A 21,384-nucleotide genomic window follows, 5' to 3' on the forward strand; every position below is an offset into this window, starting at 1 on the left:
AGCATAAACTACTGATACGATTCTGAACACTTGTTATTTCTTAATTTTCCTCATAAAGGATCAATAGTTCACTGATGTAACAGCACCTTATGTTTCTATCTTGAGACAGTGGTCTTCCTGTATCAGAACTGCCCATTTTAGTTTTTACTGTTTGCACTGTCCAAACAGATTAAAAACAAAATGGGAGACATTGTGTATGATGAAAAGACATGAAAGAATGACGAGTCCACAGTCCTCATGCTCATAAAATGAAAAAGCTACAGCCAATCTATGATTGAAGAGGGATTCATTATGAGATACAATGTAAGACACACATTTTCTTTCAGCAAATGGATTTATTGACAAATGACTACAACCATGTACAGCATCTATGCATCTCCCATTGGAAGAATATCCAGTGATAGAGCTAACGTTAGTGTGATACACAGCTTTACTCAATATTCCACTGCATTTTTAACAACAAACAGTGGTGTATTCCACAATCATAAATGGCCAAAAGAACCCAGGTGTCAAAAAAACCCAGAAATTTTAAATTCTTAACAAAAAATGAAACCTGATACTGCATTCCCTCAATTTCAATTCCATTCATCATTGTGTTTATTGCAGTGAATTTTAATCCATACACTGACAACCAAGTTTGGCCCCTGATATTCATAAAAACTATAGCCTGTCAAAATGAAACCCCAAAGGATTTCTTGCTACTGACCCAAGAAACAAGACTTCGATTTTTTCTTTCTCCACGGAAAAGACAAAGATTATGGCAAATGATCTCTACACTCTCTCCCTCAGAACACAAAGTCTTTTCTATCTATTCAGTCACTGAACTCCAACTGAAGGTACCAGTTACTATGGTATCTTTTGTAAACACTTGTTCATCTGAATAAAAAAAAGAAAGAAAAAAAAAGAAAGAAAAAAAAAATCACCCCCCCCCCCCAACTGCTTACTTGCAATTGTGGTAATAAACAACTTGTAGTCACGAACACCTCGGATCAGAAATGAATGCATGATATTGAGACAAATGTCTCCATAGTATACTAACACTTCCTTCATGCCATTCAGTTCCACAAAAGTTCATCTGAGGTTGCACATTAAATACAAAGGAGCAGGAGTTGCATCAATGATCTCAACAATTTACCAAACTCCATCTAAAACGTTTGCATTTAAAGTGCAATCTTGATTTGGACCTGTTTAACTAGCTCATTTTTAGACCACAGGGAGAGAATTATTAATGTAAACTAAACCACCATATTTTGTAATAACAGAACCACATTCTGTAAATATTTAGAAAAGTCGGAGAACTAGAGAGCAACTGACCATAAAATGATTAGCATTGCTCTGAAACCAAAAAGCAAAATCCTAATTTAAAAAAAAAAAGCACAACCAACAAACCAAAACAACCCAAACATTATATACTACTGCATAAAGGTTTAACTCTAGCATTACTCACTCAGCTACACAAAACACGTAATCTAGATTAATACAAAAAATGTTTTATTTCACAGTGAGGTACATAAAGCTTCTAACTTTAGTAGGCTAAGGCTAAGAGAGATTTGCCTGTTAGGATAAAGATTGTTTCACATTCCTGAAATGTTCTCACCAATTACTGTTTCTGAAGTAAGGCACCAATGATTATTTATCCATCAATAGTTCACCTCTGCACCCACCCATTTAGAAATGAAGATGAATTATGTGAAGGTCAGCAATCTGCTGACCATCATGGACCCAGACAACTACAGCACACATTAATGTGTACAAGTACCAAGCAGTATTTATTCAAAAACAATTTAAAAATAGCTCATTTGTAAACATTCTACAAAAAAATCTGTTAGTTTTCTCTTAGTGGTGTCAGCAATATATTCCTGTAGAACCAGCTGCATTATTGTTCCTCCTTTACAGAAAAGTATAAAAGCACACTTGTGCACATTAAATCGCCTCACATTCGGTTTGAGTTGAAACAGCACAGCCTTCAAACTATTCAGCAAAACCCCCTAAATTTCCAGCCCTCCAGACAATTCCCTGGCTGCACACAGTTCAATTAAAAGATGATTCTCTATACAAGTTTTTTATTAGGAAGGGCTGGTGCCTTGTTCAAAACTCCTCACACAGGGTCAGGCCGCTCACTGTAACTTGTTCTCAGCTTGCAGTCGGAGGAAACCACCTGTAAAATAGCACACTTAAATTAACAGCTCCGAGTTTTCTTAAGGGAGGCACTGGCTCCTGCCGTTTACTCCTCGTGGCAAGGCACAGTTACCGCCTGTCAGGGTTTTATCTTGCTTGGGTTAGTGACGATTCCCGACAAAACGGTGAGGTCTCCGCAGAGGTAACCCCAATCCCACAGGCAGCCTCAGCCCCGGCCCGCAGTATGGCCGGCCTAGCGCAGCCACTGCGCCGCAGCTCGGCGCCTCGCAGGCCGCGACCCTGGGCCCGCACCGTCCCCTCGCACCCCGCCGCCCGCCTTCCCCCGCCGCACTGCCGCGGCTCCGGGGCTGGACCGGGCTCAGTCGGCGAAGCGCTGCAGCAGGTGCTCGTCCCCGTGCCGGCCGCTGCCGCTGTCCATGAAGCGCTCGCAGGGGAACTCGATGAGGTCGGCCTCGCTAAGGGCGCAGGCGGCGGCGCCGCGCGGCGGCCGGTGGGACTGGAAGCCCGAGAAGTCGGCGGAGACTCCGGTGCCCATGGAGCGGAGCGGGCGGCGTGTGGAGTAGAGCTGCCGCACGTGGACCGGGGCCGCCTTCCGACGCCGGCGGCCCAGCACCTTCTTGCGCAGCAGGCGGGCGACCCAGGCGGCCAGAGCCGCCAGCAGCAGCAGCGCGTTCACCGCCAGCAGCACCAGCGTGAGCAGCTGCTGGTCGGGGCCGCGGGGCCCGCCCGCCGCCGCCGCCGCGGTGCCGCCCTCGGGCAGGGTGACCAGCCCGGCGCAGTGGTCCCGCGGCGCCACCGGGCACACGCGGCCGCCCAGGACGCCCTCGACGCAGACGAGGTAGGGGGTGTCCGGGCGGAGCTCCCGCAGCGTGGCCGCCGGCTCCCCGCGCTCGGGTAGGTACACGAAGCGCTGGAACTTGACGGCGGCGCCGAAGCGGTCGAAGAGGAGGCGGAATCGCGCCGGCCCCAGTAGGCGGGGGCTGCGGTGCGGCCGCACGGCCCAGCGCACCGTCACCCAGCTGGAGCCCACCGCCTCCACCGACAGGTTGTGCAGGAACAGCTTGTTGAAGTCGCACGGGTCGGACACCAGCGGCGGGATCCCGGCGGCAGCGGCCCGTCGGGGCCACGCTGCTGCACTGGGCAGCGGTGCCGGCGTGGGGCTGGCGGCCACGGCCAGCCCCATCGTCAGGCGGGCGGTGGAGGCGGCCGGTGGTGGCCCTGGGGGCGGCCCCGCTGCGCTGCTGTTGCCACCAAGTCCCTCGGGGGATGGCGGGGAGGGAGAGGCACCATCTGGGCAGGGGCCGCCGTCCTGCGGCAGCGACAGCTGGGCATCCTGCAGGTAGTCGAGGTACTTGCCGGCCAGGGCGGGTGGCAGGCGGCACTGCACGAAGACGGTGAGCAGGCGGCCCTGGGAATGCCAGGCCGCCAGCCAGCGCTTGAGGCCGCGAAGGCGGCAGTCGCAGCTCCAGGCGTTGCCCTCCAGCTCCAGGCGGTAGAGGGCCAGGCTGGAGGCGAAGAGCTCGCCGGGGAGCGTGGCCAGTGCGTTGTCCCGCAGGCTGAGCTCCCGCAGGTGGCCGAGGCGGCCGAAGGCAGCCGGGTGCAGGGCGGTCAGTGCATTGCGGCTCAGATCCAGTGCCTCCAGGCTATCCAGCGGCTCCAGTAGGGTGGCAGGTAGGTGGCTCAGCAGATTCCCCTCCAGGCGCAGCTCCTTCAGCGAGCCCAGCCCCCTGAAAGCATCCGGGGCCAGGTGAGACAGTCGGTTGCCACTGAGTGAGAGCTTCGCCAAGCCGGGCAGGTGCTGGAAGAGCCCCCCTGTCAGCTGCCGCAGGCTGTTGCTGGCCAGCAGCAGGGTGTGGAGGGAGCGCAGCGGCCCAAAGATATCTGGGTGGCGAAGGGAGTTCTGCTGGTTCCCCGAGAGGTCGAGGAAGCGCAACTTGGCCAGGCCAGTGAAGGCACCGCGACTCAGCCAGCGGATGCGGTTGGACTCCAGGTGCAGATAGAGTAAGTTTGGCAGCCCTGAGAAAGTGGAATCGCCCAGCGAGCCCAGCTCGTTGCCATCCAGTCGCAGCTTGACAAGGCTGTCGAGGCCAGAGAAGGAGGCAGCGCTGAGACGGCCGATCTCGTTGGCGTTCACGTAGAGGATGCGCAGCTTAGCCAGGGTGCTGAGCGTGCCAGGGGCCAGCGATGGCAGCAGGTTGTTGCCCAAGTAGAGCTCCTCCAGCCGCTCCAGTCGCTCAAAGGCCTTGGGGTGCAGCGAGCGGATCCGGTTGTACTGCAGGTCCAGGCGCTGGAGCCCTGCCAGGCGGTGGAAGTCGAAGGCGGAGATGTTGGCGATGAAGTTGCCCCCTAGGCTGTAGGTGAGGATATCCTGCGGCTCGGCAGTCTTGGGCACGGAGCGCAGGCCCCGGTTGGTGCAGAGGAGGTGCTGGTGCTGCTGGCAGTCGCATGGCTCCGGGCAGATGGGCTCGGCCGCGGGCAGCAGCAGCAGGATGAGGGGGACGGAGCCCCAGAGCACCCGCGGCAGCACCATCAGGCGGACCCGGCGCGGCGCCCCCATCCCGGGACGAGCCGTGGGCTGCTTCCCCCGCCGGCTTTGTTTCTCTCCGGCATCCCCTTCGCCTCCTCCGCGGCTGCTAATGGGCCCCTCCTCTGCTCCGCGCCGGGCTGAGCTCCGCACCGGGCAGGCAGGCGCGGCGGCTGCAGGTCGCGGTGCCCGACACCGTGGGCTCGCCCGAGCCGGCCGGGAGCGCTGCCGGGGCCGTCACCCGGGGTCTGCCGCCCGTCGCGGCCCGCGGGCTGCGGGGCGGCGGTGGCGGAGCCGGCGCTGCCGCGGGGGCGGGCGCGGAGCGGAGCGGCGGGGCTGCTCCGCCGGCTCTCCCAGGGGCGGAGGGGGCGGGCGGGGAGGGGACGGCAGGGGGCGGCGGGCGGAGCGGGAGAAAGACGAGCTCCGAAAGTTGCCGAGAAAACTCAGCGGAAATTCGTACTTCCCACACTGTGCCCTGGGGGACCGGAGGATCGGATGGAGAGGGGGAGAGGGAGGACGGCGCGGCGGGGGGGCGGGGGGGAGGAAGCCCGCGGCCGGTCCTGGCTCGGCTGGGCCCCGGCAGCGAGCAGGGGCGCAGAGTGGGAAAGTAGGAATTGGAACCGGCTGTGGCTGCCTCCCAGCCACATGGGTTGCAGATATAGCTGCTCATCGGGGAGGAGGAAGGGAACAGCAGTAAACTAGACGTCGTCTGCCCACCCCATTTTTTTCCCCTTGTATTTAGAAACCTGCCAAAAGCAATAGTTACGGTTTATCACGGATTGAGGGCTTTTCTTTGTGTTGAGCAAACGGCAATCAGGACAATACATAAGGGAATGAGTTTTCATTCTTTCTCTGCTCTGTCCTGCCCAGTAGGTTCCCGACAACGCTGTCAGTGAGGATGCAATTGAACGTGGCTCCAGCTCCATGAGGGGCTAGTCAGAATGATCCAGATGTTCTTCAGAAATTCCCGTTTTAAAGGTTCTTCTTGCTCAACAACACACAAATTCAGTGCAAAAGGGAAGTGTTGGGAAGCACTCTGAAAACGAAACATAATGCGTACCCATTCTTTCAAAGACTTGCCTTTCCTATTGGCAGTTTTTGATTTTCTAAGACATCACCAATCAAGTAAGTAAGTGCCTAATGGCAGGAGGAAATGCCTTAATACTTTGGTATATAAGATATCCAAGGATGATGAGGGAAGGAAGGTAATGACCAGACTACCATGTTGCAAATTTAATAGATGTGTTGGAAGCTGTTAGCACACGAAGTTGTGTGCAACGCACACACACAGAATGCATTTCTGGACTAAAACTGTGTACAAGCCCTGCTTCTTTCTCTTACCAAAAGGCAGAATTTAGGTAGCTTTTGTGGGAGCTTTGTTTTAGTGTCCATGTCAACATAAGCAGATAGCACGAGTGGTACTTTGTGGTGAGGCCTTGTTGTCTGCTTTCATATTACTTTGATCTAACTCTGATTCGGACATGAAGAAACCTTACCATCAAACAGGCCTGTTCTTAGCTTACTTTGTTTTAAATTTGTGTCCTAAATTGTTGATGTTTTCTGTAGGTGGACTGAAGAGGCTTGTTTACTTCTTGAATGAATTAGACCATTTCTGTTTAAATTATTTTAACTGCTGTATTTTGAACATACTTGACTAGTAAGATGTTTTTTCCTCAAATCAGTCTGAATAAGTTTCACAAAAAGAACATTTGCTAGCCTTTTTTATTAATTTTCCGGGTTACTCAGAAACCTGTCCAGCATTTACTCATTATTCAAATGACCATGGGTTAAGAATCCAGACCTTTTAGCTCAGTCTCTTCCTTATTGACTATTTTTTCACTTTTCAGCTTTTTCTTTTGAATACATCACATCATGTCTAATATTTACGAAAAAGTAGGGATATGATTTTGTCCTGCAAAGATTCCATGTTTCTTTCCTCGTTTTTAAAGCCCCCATGCTTCAGGGAAACTCTGAAAGTTTTCTTTAATTCTGAGCAAAGACTAACTGACTAGTGGCACATTTGCTTAACTGGGGTGTACTTTAAATAGTGGAATTTTGGAAAACCATTAAACCATTCTGTATAATGGTATTTTTTATTTTTTTTTGTTCCTTTGGGTTATTCTTTTGAAACAGGGTTAAGCTTATAAGGGCAATTTATAAACTGTCCTTCTGTAGAAGCACCATAGATCTTTTTGTAGTCATATCAAATATTTAAAGTCTGATTTTGTCTTATGCATTGCTTTTGATTTATGCCTTCTGAAACTCAGCCAGTATGATTATTTTCGCTGTGTTTGGGGAATTATAAGTGGCAGGAATTAAAAAAAAATGAACTAGTTCTTAGGAAGACAATTCATCACACACTTGTTCTCACACTTAAAATATTTTATACCAGAAACTAAATAAAGAATTGCAATTGATTTTTTTCTGATTTTTTAAAATTAATTCAAGTAGAAAGTTTAATATTCAAAATGCATTAGAAACACAGATGTTGAGATGAAAGATGCCACGTTTGTTTTCCTACTTTGGAAGAGGAACTTTCCCATTGCTGTAGTTCTTGTTTCCTTATCCAAGCACACAATCAAATTTTAATGCATGATTGAGAAGTAGTAATCTTTTTGTACCCCGACCTGAAAAAGCATAAATCCACCTATGAAAAAACTGGGTAGAGGGAGAATTACATGTAACCTATTCTTAAAAGCTGTAAAGGTTACTTTAAAACATACCTTCATGGTTAAGATTTGAAGTCTGAGGACTTTGAAGGGCCCAGAAAAAATAGTGAGATCAGAAATACCATCTTTCCACTGAGACATATCTATTCCTATGATAATTAGGGGAGAACTGACCTTAAATAAGGTATTGTTTCATGGCTAAATGGTAACCATATGTTTGTTATACTTAATACCTCTGATTTTCTCTTTTTGAAGAGATATTTTTAGGTACTGGTGAGAGTACTGGTGAACACATATTTGTAGGTGGAATGCAAAATAGAGTGAAATAAGAAGCATGCTCAATTAGCCTATCCCAGCATATACTGACTGTGGCAATGCCCACATGAGAAACTTCCATTAAATAAAATTAATATTTCTTTACTCCAGAGTAAGAGAACTGGTGCTGAACTGGTAAGTTTAAGGGCTGGTATCTGATAGATTTATGCAGTTGCCAGTAATGGTAACTAGTTATCTGAAGCTAAATCTCAAAAGAGGAATATTTTGATTGGTCTATACAGTTTTTTTGCCCACTGCACATTGCAAATGTTTTAATCTGAACTTGTAAAAAAGTGTTTCTAAAAGCATCATCTTTGAACTTTGTCACCAAACTAACTGGCTTCAGAGAAACTTTATTCAACCTTAGTGTCAGAATTCCCCTTTAAATGATTAAAACTTTCTGTAAGTTGATATATCAGTGTGTTTAGTTGCTTACAATAAAAAAACGTAATTTGAAGTTATTTGACTTACACTGTCATAGGAAGTTGTTGGATACAACATTACTCCATGAGTCATGCCAAGTTCCCCTGAAGAACAAAGAAAAATTAAGATACTACACCATTACTGTTTCCTAGCTGATGAAATGTCACTATATGAATCTATACTTTTATAGTTATTTTTGCTTTTCAAGGATATAAAAATCCTGAGGAGCATTGTGAAGTATTAACAAAACCAGCTCATACACCATCTTCTTTAGTGGCTCCTGCAGCCCATGGATTAATTTTTTAAGTGTTCACCAGTTTTTTGATATTCCATATGTCAATGGAATCTATATAATGCAAATACTATAGTATATGAAAAATAGGAGAATTCTAGTGCCAAAAGTGGTATTTTTTTGCTTCATAATTGCACAAACAGTTCACCTGTATTGTGTAATTTAGTTTGGTTGTGCTTACTGTAAATAATTAAAATTTTAAATAAACCTTTTCCTGATACTGTGGTTTGTGTGTAATGAAATGTCAATAGCCTCATCCAGTTCTTCAGGAATAAAGCATGACTCCCAGGCAAGCAGTTGATATTACATGCCTGTTCAGCTCCACAGGATGAAATCTACCCGATATTTTATAGATATCTGCTCCTATCATCCATAGAAGTCTGTGGCCTACAAAACTCTGCTGCAAGTATCTTTAATCTTTTCACAATAAATATCTGAGTAAAGTATTTGTGGGTTTTTGACATATGATACCAGTTCTAGACATGCATTCACCATTGTGTGTGTGCTTTGTCAAGCAACCAAACCCCACTGGATTTTGTATAGTGTAGGATGTGCCTCTTCGACTTCCTCTTGGCAGGCAGTTCCAGCACTTTGTGTTGATTACAGCAATTGCTTCCTTTGTGCATATCAATTTACCTACCAAATCATTTCAAATCTGTTTTTTGGAGCTCCCCTGCCCAAACTGTGTGAAACCAGCAGTAGCTATATGCACAGGTACACTGTATTCACATGTTCTCTCTGCAAGTGAAAACCAGCTATCTCAATCTGTACAGTTAAATGCAAATCAAGCAGTGGATGCTGTTGCTGTAGTATCAGTATTTCATAACAGTAAATGGAGCGTTAGGTGTCTGTGTTCTGTGCAGTGATGTCTGCCAGTTCGTATCGCTTACAGAGGTAAGATTCACTGAATCATACTTGCAAAATTCTAAGCAATTATTTAGCTGACACATTTGGCTTTATCCAACACTTCTTCCTAAGGGAGAAACTCCTTAATGGAAGTACATGCTTTTTGCATGGTTCAGCATCTGTGACTGTAAGAAAGGAGAGAATCCTGCTTGTGTCACGATAAGAGTGGTATAATTTATGTAAAACAAATGCATGTGTAGCTTATGCAAGGCCAATTATCTGCTGCAGTGTCTACAATTCTTTCACATGGTTATCTATCTGTTTATATATCCAATCTTTGCAGTATTGTTAGACCAGTTTTTCCATAATGGGGTAACAAATCAGGAAAGTGCTCTTGGAAACATTTTCTCTTTCTCCATAAAAGGGTATGTGTGCTTATGACAATCTCTTTCATAGTGGTTAAGACCCTTGCCATATTTTTAGTGTGATAGATGCTCTATTCTGTTCCTATCATCCCATAATTTGGAGAGTCTGTAGCTGAAAAGACCTAAACAAAATGCCACTTAGACCAGTACTTGTATTACTAATTGGTAAAATGTGTTCTGATAGATATGCAGAAAAATAGAAAATACTTACTGTTTGATGCAATTTTCCTGTATCAGGTTAGAAGGAATTGCTGGGTGCCACTTAGTCCATCCTTCCAACTGGATCTGGCTGCTTAGGGCTCTGACAGCTCTCCAAGGGTGGAGGATCGTGGTGTCTCCCATTAGCTAGCTGAAGACAGCAAAACTCTCTTACAGCTAAACAAATCCTTTTCTTTAAGTTGCTCCTCATACTCTGGGGAGTATTCAGCCTCATGATATTTTTGGGCCTCCGCTGTACTTTCTTCCGTAGAGCAATGCTGTTGTTCTTGTATTGGGGCAACTAAAAATCCCAAGGCCCCTAAGATGATTAAGGGTCTGGAACAACTGGAACATCCACTGTACGGGGAAAGGTTGAGAATGCTGGAAGTTTAGCCTTGAGAAGAGAGGGTTCAGGGGAATCTCATCGAGTATGGCAATACTTGAAGGTAGGGTGCAGAGAGGATGGAGCCAGCTGCTTTTTGGTAGTGCCCAGTGACAGGACCAGAGGCAGTGGGCTTCAACTGAAGGCTCTGTATGAACATCAAGAACCACTTCTGCACTGTGAGAATGATGGAGCACTGGCACAGGGAGTTTCCCCAGGGAGCTGTGGAGTCTCCATCCTTAGAAGAGTCAATACAATGACTTTGCATTTGCCTCCAGTTACTTGAGGTCCCTCTGAAGATCACCCTTGCCCTCCAGCATACTGGGTACTGCCTCATGCATTATCATCCACGATGCTGCAGAATGTGCACTCTATCCCATTCTGCTGCTTGCCAATGAGATTGTGAAAGAGAATTAAGTTACGTTAGAGAGTGGATAAAGACCCACTTTTGGTATCTGGAGCATGACAATAGTAACTGGCTGCCAGCTGGACTTAGTATTACTGATCAGAACACGATTTTTATGAGAATCCAACTGATTTTCCATCCACTTTATCCACTTATTTAGCCTGTGTCTTACCAATGTTGCTGTAGTGACATTACAGGACACTATTTATGGCTTTGATAAAATCAAGGTAAACATCATTTATTACTCATCCTTTGTCCACTCACCCTTAGTGACTTTATCACCAAAGGTATTTAGGTTGGTTAGACCCAGTTTATCCTAAGTAAATCCACACTGAATGTTTTCAATCATCTTTTTGTCCTTCATGTGCTCAGAAATTACATCTCAGAAAGCTTACTCCAGAGCACTCCTAGGACCAGAGGCAAGGCTGTGTGGCATGTGGTGGCCTGGTTCCTCACTGCTCTCCTTGAAGATGGCCTTTTTCCAGCTATTGGGACCTCCCACAATTCCCATAATCTTTTGGAGACAGTGGAGAGCAGCCTTGCAACCAATTAGCCAGCCAAGATGGTTGATGTGTCTGTCTAGGCCCAAGGACTTGTATATACACAATTGGCTTCAGTGGTTTCTGATTTGATCATTGTTGTGAGCAATGCTTTACTCCTACAGACTCTGCTACTAACGTGAAGGAGCTGGGACCTAAGAAAAAAACTTTGCCAATAAAAACAGAAGCACAAAGGTATATAATACGTCAGACTTTTCCATTTCATTTATCACTAGATGCACTGCCCTGTTAAGCAGTGGTCTCATCTCTTATTTAGTCTTTTTTTTTTTTTTTTTTTTTTTTTTTTTTTTTTTTTTGCTGCTGGTACTGAAGTCTTCCTTATTTTTCATTTTCATATCTCCAGGTAGTTTTGGCTTCTGCTGAGCTTCGGCTCTCTTGTCTACATGCCTCCCTGCTCAGACAGTGTCTCTCTTTCTTCAAGTAGTCTGTTGCATTGTCTATCTCCTGTGGTCTTCTGCCATATTTGCTTGCTTTCCTGGGTGTAAGGAAGGACCATTCTTGTACTTTGATAATGTTGCCCTTGAAAATCAGCTAGCTCTTCTTGGTCTCACTGACCTTCATGGCAGTATTCCACGTGTCTTGCCATACGGGTCCCTGAACAAAGCAAGGTCTGCCTTCTTGAAGTCCAGGATAGTAATTTTAAAAATTTATCTTGCTCACTTGACTCAGGATTTTAAACTCCATAATGCTGTAGTCATTGCAGCTAAGGTTTTCCTCAACTTTCACACCCCCAACTTGCTTGTTCACGGAAGCAGGTGCAACATAGCACCTACTTAGCTTGTCAGTTATCCGCATCAAAAAATTATCACCAGTATTTAAATATTTTTAAATAATTGAAAACTATGTACTAGACCCTGAACTGGAGTGACTCAGCCTACCTTTGACATTATTAGACCCATGTACTTGTATGTTTTCATTAATATCTGGCCTCAACTCCTAGATGGTTTTTAATAAATCATTTAAGCATGAAAAGCTTTTGATTAGAAAGACTGACTAGGTCATCAGTTTTAGTCATGTGCTATCAAAGTGTGTCATATGAGTCTGTTCACATCCTTTTGAGAAATTATTTCAGTGTTTTTTTGCTCCTTTTTCTTATACTGAAAAAATGAGAACATTCTGGTTCTAGTAGGCAAACTTCCAAACTCTGATATAACTTCTTCCTATTTAGTACGCATTTCTTCCTGAGGGTCTAAATTACCCTTTAATTTTAAAAAACTTTACTTATCTTTGGCATTTAGTGTTCTGATATTTATGGAGAGCCCAGTCCTGTCTCTTCAGGCTGTTTTGCTGTGATAAACAGTCCAAGCTGGTTTAAGTTGCCATAAAGAGATAGGCTTTTGAGTCCCTTGATTCCCAGGTGCCAATCTGTCTCATCTCTGTTTTAATTACTCTTTATTGGATATGAGTGATAGAAATCTACACCAGCTCCAGATGAAATCTGTCTAGTGCCTGAAGAGAGTTTCATATGCTTAAAATTATGCTCACTTTGAAATCACTTAAGGCCATTTCATTCAACCCCCTTCACTAACTGGTACATTTTTGTCATATATAAACAGTGAAACTCCAGATTTAATTGAAAAATATTTTGTCACTTTTTCTTAATACCACATTTTTGCTATATTTGGTGGCATGTGGTACCAAGAATCATAGTTTTTAATGAATATGGACAGTAAGGCAGTGCTACATAACCTTTTCATCTTAAGCAATGAGCATTTATATATAAATTGGCCTGTAGATGTGTGTGTATTTAGTGGGGGAAACATAAACATTTTGCCTTAACACTGTAGACAAAGAGCTGTTGAAGCAAACACATACATGTTTTTAATCCTGTACTGAGAGTTGGTCTGTGCAGCCACTTAATTTGTGTAAGAACCTTGATAAAGTGTTTGTAGAGTTTTTCAAAACATTTCTAATTAAAATGAGGGGACCTAGAAAATTAAGTGGAAGCAAAAGCATTGTGGACCTCACATTCTTTTATTTCTATAAATATTTGCATTTTGATTACACAGTACATAATACCACATGATGAAATGCGATATTGGATCAAAGCTGTTGCTCACGCTGTAGCTGAGACTTGTTTAAATGGCTGATTTATTTGTAGAATTCCATTATGCTCCATACTGTTGAGTTACATGTTACTTTAGCTGAATACGTTCCAGTTAGCTCCAAGTAAGAGTATATGATATTGTCCAGAATTGTGGACAAAAGAAGGGCTTTCTATGACGTGTAAGTTAATGTATAGAGCTGGTGATGAAAGAGCTGTAAGAACACCTAACATAAATAAGAAGCTACTCTGACATTCTCAGGGTCTGGGAACACATAGGCTAGATGATAATATTATAAAGTGGGACTAAATGTGGCTGGAAGACTTAGAACTGATCTGTCTTGGTAGCTGCTTTATAACTTGTCGGGTTAATCAGCTTTGTTTCTTCAAGGATTTATCCTCTGCTGTGCATTATAATCTGTCATTAAAAATCTGGATGATGAAATAGAAAATGCTTATTTAATTTACCAGCAATTCTGCACAGAGGGGGAGCTGCAGATATTGGAGGGTAGGGTCAGAGATCACAATTAATTAAATAATTAAAAAATCTAAGGGAAAAAGTAATTCATAATCCCCAGAAAGGATGTGGTGAAGAGAGAATATAGGCAGGGAGGATGAGTGTTACAGCAGTTTTGGTAGTAGGAGAGGATATATAGGCTGATTTAATGTGCATATCTGTAGTTTTCACCACTGTAAATAAGAAACGTTATCTTAAAAACATGCTGACAAGACAAGAATTACTTTTATTTTTTGGGTGGTTAACTGAGGAACAGAGCTCAATAATTTTTGAATGCCTAAACTGAGAGACTCATCACCTGGTTTATAGTCATCATTTATGTAGTATTTAAATATTTAGTATGTAGCTTCTGCTAACTGAACTTCCACCTTTAATTTAGAGGTCGCTCCTTTTGAAAATCAGGCTTTCCAGATGTTTCAAATTATACAGCCTCAAATAAACAGCTTTAAAGTTGTGGGGGTTGTGAGTTGATCTGTGATAGAGATACAAAGATAGAAACTACTACTCCATGGAAGCATTTAAGTATTTGGACTCAAAAAATGCTTTTTATCCTTAACCCTTCCAGACCATGTCTCCTGTAAAATTTGACTCTCGTGTCCTGCTCCAGCAACCTCTTCAAGGCTTTGAATTTCCGTGCCACTAAGCCAAGATCCTTACTTCCTTCATAAATAGCTATGCAGTACCTAATATCAGAATGTGTGAAATATATATGTACATAAATGCTGACAAGGTTTAAAGGCAACCTAAATTCTGAAATTTCTTAAAATGTTTAACTTTTAGGATTATAGAATATTTTAATGTGATTTTTTTAAACTGCTAGTTGAAGTTCTTAACATTTGAAGTGCTCTGTAATTCCCGGAGTACTACAATGCTCTTCATACATTATAAAAGAAAAGATCTAAATAACTAACTCTTTTTGTTTTCCATATCAGGTGGTGAAGAGCAATGCTGTGCTTTTTCCACGTTTCACATGATAACTGATGATCCAGTTTGAAATTCACAATTTTCTGAGAAGTCTGAAGTTATTTGGACAATGGGTTTGGGTTATACTCTAAAGTAAGGGTTTTCTTTGATTAAAAACTCTTACATATTTCTCATGTAGCATACTGGATTTAGAATATTAATTCCTATAGTCACATATAATATAGTTTTTATCTCTGTAGCCTTCTACGATATGAATAATGTCAAAGAGTCTTGACAGGGCATCTGCCTAGTCTTGTTAAGTTAGTCAGTTAGTAAAATTGTCAAAAAAACCCCCTGTTTCAGATTAATGCTGAATATTTAGATAGCTACATCAGCATTGTTCTAGCAGTATTATTTTAGCTCACTTGTACTTTTTTTCCACCTCCCCACCACTGTTTGTTTTACATCATGGGTAGGGGTTTTGCACAAAATTAGGAAAATAAGCCTGTACCAAAATTAACATCCTGAAAGTAATAAAACTTAATAGAAACCACATTTGTGATGGACTGCTTGTTAACAGCAATCTATAGGAGCACTGCAAATGTATCATGTTACAGATATCTCGTTCTTAATCAATGCAGGTTCAGAAACTTGGCTTCAGAGGCAGAGGAAGCAAATAAAGGCAGAAAGAAGAGCTACAACTTAAGAGAAAAATCTTGTAGATTTGTATTTTTATGGTATTTTCAGGTTACGTGTTGAGGAATCCCATCATTCTGCTCTGCTGTTTCTTACTGTAAATTTAATTGTCCTTGGTATTTCATAAATATTTTTATATTGCAATGACTTCTTAATAGCTGACCTACTGTTGATTGTACAGGCCATGTGAGAGTAGAAAGTAAATAGTAGTGCTACCAAAGAACTTTTGTAACACAACCCAGTGCTGTCCAGTCTAAATGTATGGAGACTGGTCTTTAAAAAAATACTTATTTAGCTAGAATCTCAAATTAAATACTAGTCCTGTGCCTGTAGTATAACATGCATGCATTTTTCTTAGAGGAAAGTGCAGTAAGCACAGAATATTTGATTTTTAATGATATGTCTGCCTCAGTGACTTCTCTGTTAAGATGAATATACACTACATTTTGGACCAGATTCCTAGTTGGCATTATTTGCAGTACCATTACAGGCTTCCCCTCCATGACTAACAGTGCTGGTACATCAGCATGCAAAATTTTTACTCAATCCCTCTCTAAATATTTGAAAATCTTCTATTACCTGGAGAGATTGAGTTATGCATGAGGCCAAATTACAATAAAAATGAAATGTGTTCAACATAATTAGTATTTTTCCTCAAGGGAAATAGTGCCATGTTCAAGTGTTGAAATGTAGTAAGAAAGGTGAAGAAAAGATTGCAGCTTTTCAGTTAGAACTTCCATTTTGTCCATTCTGTAAAATAGAAGTGTATCTGAAAGAAGTAATTAATTTAGAATTCCCGGGGATTTCATCCTGTATAATAGCCATGATCCAAGGAGTTTAACATTCAACAGGAACTGCAGTGAAACCATGTATTAAATATATGCCCTCTATATAGTGATAGAATTGTTTAAGCACATCATTAAAGTTGCTAATAAAAGACTAAGCAGCTTTAAACCATTGTGAGGTAAAAAAACCTTACCTGATTTCTTGCATCACTTCAAAATTTTAAGGAGGCAGGACTTTGTTCTTTCTTCTTGTGTGTTCCTGTGTTAATGAACAGCTTTGTGTTTTGGAGTTCTTTCCACCTTGCCTTTTTGAGTCACCTTTACATGAAAAATCTTGGTTTAGATCAGGTATTATAAAAAAATTCTTTACTATGAGGCTGATGAGGTGCTGGAACAAGTTGCCCAGAGAGGCTGTGGACTCCCCATTCCTGGAAATGTTCAAGGCCAGGTTGGATAGGTCTTTGAGAGATCTGGTGTAGTGGAAAGTGTCCCTGCTCATGGCACTGGGGGTGGAACTTGATGATCCTTAAGGTTCCTTCCAACCACCATTTTATGATACTATGAAGTAAAACCTTCCTGTATGGGCTGTTACTTGTTATTGTCACACTTGAAATATCATGTAAAATATAATTTGTGTGTAGAAGAAGGGGTATCCCTTGGGGAGATGATTATTCTCTTTTCCTGCTAATAATGAACAGTGCAATTTTATATTAGGTCATAATCAATTGCAAATATCATAGATTTAGATATTTGAAAGTTAAAATTACTAAACCCAAATCAAAAGAATAATTGTATTTATAGCTTAGGAAATAAATATCTGAAGCAGAAGGAACGTAAGAACTCCCATAATTTGCCACTTGGCAATTAGGGCTGTAAACTTTTATGTCTTATGAGAGAATTTTTCAAACTTCTCCATCTCATTTTTTTTTTTTCCATTTCAGAGTTGTTAAGTCCAGCAGTAGAATAAACACAAAGTGGGTTGCTTGGACTCTGTCAGCTTTAGGCATCTCATGTAGGCAAAGTCAGTGGTGGTGAAGTCAGTTTGTCCTCTGACTTGGTAAAAGTGAGAGTCCCTGGTCTTGGTGCTGTTTAAAAGACCTGGTTCTGGCCTCAGAAAAAATAGTTGCTAGGCTAAAGAATAAAATATACATTATCCTACAGCTATGTCTGCATTTAAAATGCATGCATTTTAAGAAGTAGAATAAAAATATACAGACTTTAATCAATGGACAAACATGAAATAATGACCAAGTTTCTGGGGGGGGGGGGGGGGGAAAGGCAAGACACAAGACTGCAATTGTGTGCAAACAACTTGGTCATTATTTCAGTTGAAATGGGTTATTTAAAAAATGTACTTTGATAAGAAAATATGCAAAATATGGGACTGAATATTTCTCCTGTTGGCTAATCTAACTTTATTTGTCCTCACGCATGGCAGTGATGTCACTATATAAGAAGAGAATGGTTTCTGAGGCCAATCCAAGGCTATGTGTACAGTGTTGTGGAGTTATTGTTCTACTACCAACTCATATGTCAGTTGGAGGTAGAAGAGAATTCATTTTGTTAAAATACGGTAGTAACAACAAAAAACTAAGAACATTTGCAGAGGAAGATGCAGAATAGCCTATCCTACCATAGCTATGAAGATTTCCTCTTGTTCACTAAATTTTCTCTTTTAATGTTTTTTTTCTTTTTTCTCTTTTTTTTTCTCCTCCTTCTTTACAAATGTCAGATATTATTTTTTGCATTCTTTTGAATTCTTTCCTTTGATTTAGATATAAATGCGTATTTTCTGGAAATTAAACTTGCTTCAACAATAAAGGAAGATTAATAAGCTCTTTATGTGTCTCTACTAGCTGTTCACTGTGAAGCTGCACTTGTGCAGCCTGCTCAGCTATTTCTGTTGGCACAGAGCAGAGAGCTGGAGTTTTGCCTAGAGTAGCACAATCTTTTTATGCACTGGAGAAACAGCTAGTCACCACCTCAGCTATATGATACACTGCCTACTGCTATGCCACAACACAGTTGCAATATTTGTGATAGGTGCCCTCATCTCTAAAGCTCTGTGATGTCCACACTTTATTTTTTTTTTCCTAGCAGTTCTCTGTATTCCTGTTTTTCATATGTTTCTGATGGTTTCTTTCAACTTATTGCTCTCAGTGAGTGCCTGACTTGACTACTTGCTTAGAGTTGTCATGCCAACTCCCAGGCTTGAAAACTGAAGTAGAGAGGATTTTTTTTTTTTTTTCTGTGTGTGTGAAGTACTCACTTCACAGTTACCAAGCTGCATGAACTGAATGCATAAGTATGGTAAACAGCTCTGTGACATTGGTCTGACACTTAAATTTTTAAATATGTGTTTCTGTTTTGTAAAGACTTTGAACATCCTTTCCTCTATACTTGCTGCTTGTCTGCATTGTGAAAATCAGGAAAATTAAAAAGATCAATGAAGTGGGAAAGGTATTTATAGACAAGTTGTTGCATTTTTTATTTAAACTGAACTGCAAACATATATCAAATACCTTACATAGAAGTAATCTTTAAAAAAATCCATGAGTCTGTTCAATCTTTTTGAAAGTTAGATATTACTCAATTTGATTCTCTTTTCATGCCAAGTCGTTCAATATTTATGCATATCAGCTTTCCAAATAAACAAGTGAAAAATAAAAGAGAGGTATAGGAAATCAAAAATGCAAACGCTTAAGTCCTTATATTGAAGTCATATGCAATCGTTATGCCTGTTAGCAATGTATGTAACAATGACACAGTTCTGTGAAAAAAACTGTTCTCCAAAATAAACAGTAGTTTTAATAGGTTTACTGTAATTAACAGTTACATTCATGGGTGAATTGCATTGGAAAATATAATGTGTTTAAAGGAAATTGCTTTAAAAAGGAAGAAACATGAAAATTTCATTTCTGATACTATTGCTCTGTGGAGATTCCTGTGGAGGTAAGTTTGCTCCAGGTTTCACAGGAACCACCTGTATGGTTGTGTATCATTGCATCTAATATGTCTCTTGTTTTTCTTAAGTTAAAAAATATGTCCTTTTAGGTATTTAATTTATGAATACTTGCTCTGCATCTTTTATTTGAAATTGAGCTTTCCGGGCTGCACACTTTTATTGAAAACATGCTAGTATTTTGCGTGAAGAGCTTTAGAGAATCAAATACACTGGCTCAGCCTTTTACCAATGTTTAATAATAAAGTATGTTTGCTTTAACTGAGCCTGTTCTGAAGTGGAAGGCTTTTATATCTCATTGGAAAAAAGCAAGAAACCTCAGTTATCTAAAGAAGCTTTAACTTAGTAGACAGCTGGGTTCCGGAGCTATATTAAACATTACCTATACTTTGACAACCTTGCAATAATCTCAGATAATTTAACTCCAAATACAGGTGGCTGCAGTTTATCTGAAGCACTGACTTTTTCTTCTCCAGTTCTCCCAAAGAGTCTGTGAGTTGCTCTGGCCCTTTATACAGAGAGAGGAGTAAAGGCTTATTGCATTGATCGAGAACTTCAGGCCTTAGTGATCGTGGATAACTGCAATAGATGTTAAATCTAAAAGGATATAGAGACCATTTGTACCACTACAAAAGCCTGTAAAAAAGCCAAGTTACAAACTGCCATAGGAAGAAATATGAAGCATTGAAAATGTCTTGGGATGCTGTGGTAACACAATCTTTGGTTTCTGCATGGTCTTTGGAAGTGTGTACATATGGTGTATATGTATATGCTAAGGCAAGAAATCCCTGACAGGACTTATCTTTCTGCTCCCGGTTTTGAAGTCTTAAGTGGGCATGTGAGCTGTCCTTGAGAGATTTTAATACTTTGAGGAGCACCAGCGCAGCCTGACTTGTTTATTTCATCTTGTGCTTTCCATCCTAATACTTGTTCTTGATGAGACAGGGTATAAACCGCATAAAAACAGATGGTCAAGCAGCAAGATGACCAAGAAAGATTGTTTACATTTTACATCTGCCAAGAGGAAATAAACTCTTGTCTTCTATGCTAGGAATTCAGTTTGAAAAGAAATGTTATTTTCACATCATCTCCTTGGTACTTCCTTTATACTGAATTTTATGCATCTTTTCCTAGCTAGATTTATTGTGAGAAGATCCTGGGATGGAAGGAGATAGAGCCAATTAGAAGAGCTGATCAGCTGGAATGCTGAGAACCATTGCTTTGGAGGCCTCCCATCCACACAGCACCAACAAATTCACTTTGCTGAGCAAAGGACAACTTGTTTGTTTTGGCCTTGCCTCATGTGAGCAGAGATAGTGAAAATCCAGGGAATCTAACTGGATAAAGAACATCTGCAAATGATGTTCTCTTAATGTGTATTCTATCCAAAAAAGCCTTAATGCTTGGTCTCAACTTTGGTCTTAGCCACACAGGCAGGTTCATTCAGAATCTACTTTGGTTTCCTGTAAATAAAGGTGGTCCAGAGTCTATTTCATGCTAACCCACAGTAACTCAGTAAGCTATTTCTAAAAAGGAAATAAAATATTGTTTGATGTATGTAAATCCATTTTGGAACTAACTTTTTAAATTGTGGGTTTAGAAGTTTAATCAAGTTTTTCATTGTTTGAATCTTGTATATATTTCTGTGTGGGGGTTTATTTTGGTTGGGTTTTCTTTGTTTTTTTTTTTTTGTTTTTTTTTATTTGTTTGTGTTTTGTTGAATTTTTTTTTTTTTTTAGTGTAAGAAGATGGATTAATTTGGCAATCTATCAAGAGAGTATGAGAAATAAATTGCCTGCTGCCCCATGTGACAGAGGCTAAAAAGTTAAATATAAAATTCTGAAGAATATGCTAGGTGACTGTAGAGAAGTAATGGGGTCACATTGCTGCAGAAGGAGTTATTTGTTACCAGTTCTGTGAATTAAGTTGCAGTCTAGGACAAAATAATTTGCTTTTCAGTTTGATAATCTTTTTCTCAAACAGAAGCATCTTTTTAGTTATTTGCTGTAATGGTCCTAATATATTAATAATCATGAATAGCTGGTTATTGCAGTTGTATAATTTCTTCATTCTGCATGAGTGTTCATTGTGTGCTGTAGTGAAAGGTGGGATAAGCAAAATATTGAAGATGCTTCGAGGGAGAAAAATATATACAATTATAAGAGCATAGTGTTGGAGAAAATTTGCTTTTGGGATGAACTCACATTTAATTCAGTTGCTTGAAAGCACAAGCTGAGTTTCCTGTCCTGTACACATGGTTTGTATGAGGCTGATAGTTGATATCATGCCCAAGGAGAT

The 21,384-nt window shown here is 41.6% G+C and overlaps 1 protein-coding gene across 1 annotated transcript; it reads right to left on the reverse strand.

Annotated features, from left to right (window-relative positions):
* Nucleotides 1-2,497: 2,497 nt before the first annotated feature.
* Nucleotides 2,498-4,696, reverse strand: TRIL (TLR4 interactor with leucine rich repeats). The gene has a single exon (XM_062495989.1). The coding sequence runs from the start codon at nucleotides 4,694-4,696 to the stop codon at nucleotides 2,498-2,500; it is 2,199 nt and encodes a 732-aa protein (XP_062351973.1).
* Nucleotides 4,697-21,384: the final 16,688 nt, after the last annotated feature.

The sequence above is a fragment of the Cinclus cinclus genome, chromosome 1, assembly GCF_963662255.1.
Source record: "Cinclus cinclus chromosome 1, bCinCin1.1, whole genome shotgun sequence".
In the NCBI taxonomy this organism is placed as follows: Eukaryota; Metazoa; Chordata; class Aves; order Passeriformes; family Cinclidae; genus Cinclus; species Cinclus cinclus.

Coding starts and splice junctions, on each gene's coding strand:
- TRIL (XM_062495989.1), bottom strand. CDS start 4,696: ATGGGGGCGCCGCGCCGGGTCCGCCTGATGGTGCTGCCGCGGGTGCTC.